The sequence below is a fragment of the Penaeus monodon genome, chromosome 23, assembly GCF_015228065.2.
Source record: "Penaeus monodon isolate SGIC_2016 chromosome 23, NSTDA_Pmon_1, whole genome shotgun sequence".
NCBI lineage: Eukaryota > Metazoa > Arthropoda > Malacostraca > Decapoda > Penaeidae > Penaeus > Penaeus monodon.
Window position 1 is genome coordinate 13,502,512 of NC_051408.1, and position 849 is coordinate 13,503,360.

Here is an 849-nt window from a genome sequence, read left to right on the forward strand (position 1 = left end):
AAGCTGACAAAAGGCGACTTCTGCGGCCAACCTGCGGGAATGAGGTGGATGACACAGGGCTCCCGCTGCACGCCGATCAGGTTGGTGGCCCAGCACAGCAGCGTTCCGTAGTCCTGCTCGAGCGAAGCCGTGTAGTTGAGCATGGACGAGGTGCCCTTGTTGCGGATGGCCTGCAGGGGCACGGCCTCGCCCCCCTCCGTCGACCCGTTGAAGCGCCACGTGAAGTTCACCTGGAGAAGGAGGCGACGGGGTGAGAGGAAGGGCGGGCGGAGAGGAGGTGGAAGGGAGGAAGGGTGAGGAAGAGGGAGAAAGAAGATAGAAGAGGATAAAAGGGGGCGAGAGGAAGTGTGGACAGCAAGGAGATGGAAAGGAGGAAAGGTAATAAAGAGGGAGAAAAAAGATAGAAGGAGGTAAACGGAGGGTATTGAGGAAAGGTGGACGCTAAAGGAATGGGACGGAGGAAGGGCGAGGAAAATGAGGATAGAATACAGGAGATGACTGGGTGGAGAAAGAAGAGAGATGGGAGAGAAACGAATGAGAAAGTGAGAACGAGAGAAGGAAGAAAGGAGGGTGACAGGAAAGGTGAAAAGGAAGGAGGATAGCTGAGAGCAAAGGGTGGTAAAAGGGAGCAGGGAAGAGAAGAGGGAAGGAAGTGAGAAAGAAAGAGTAGGCGAGAAAAGGGAGGAGACTGAAAGAGGTCGGGAAAGGTGGGAAAGCCAGATCGAAAGAGGAAAAGAGTAGCGAGATAAAGGGAGACAGAGAGGGAGGTGAAATAAAGGGAGACAGATGGGGTGATTTGATCTTGCGTCGGGTAAATGCTTTGCTGTTGTGCTTGTGTGTTCGCTATAA

At 53.5% G+C, this 849-nt stretch overlaps 1 protein-coding gene across 1 annotated transcript in view; it reads right to left on the minus strand.

Moving 5' to 3' along the window:
• Nucleotides 1-849, minus strand: part of LOC119587798 (nephrin-like) — a gene marked incomplete at its 5' end in the record, with an annotated part of 30,391 nt that overhangs the window by 3,843 nt on the left and 25,699 nt on the right. Inside the window, 1 exon segment of the mRNA XM_037936496.1 lies at nucleotides 32-230. Coding sequence (XP_037792424.1) covers nucleotides 32-230 — 199 coding nt within the window.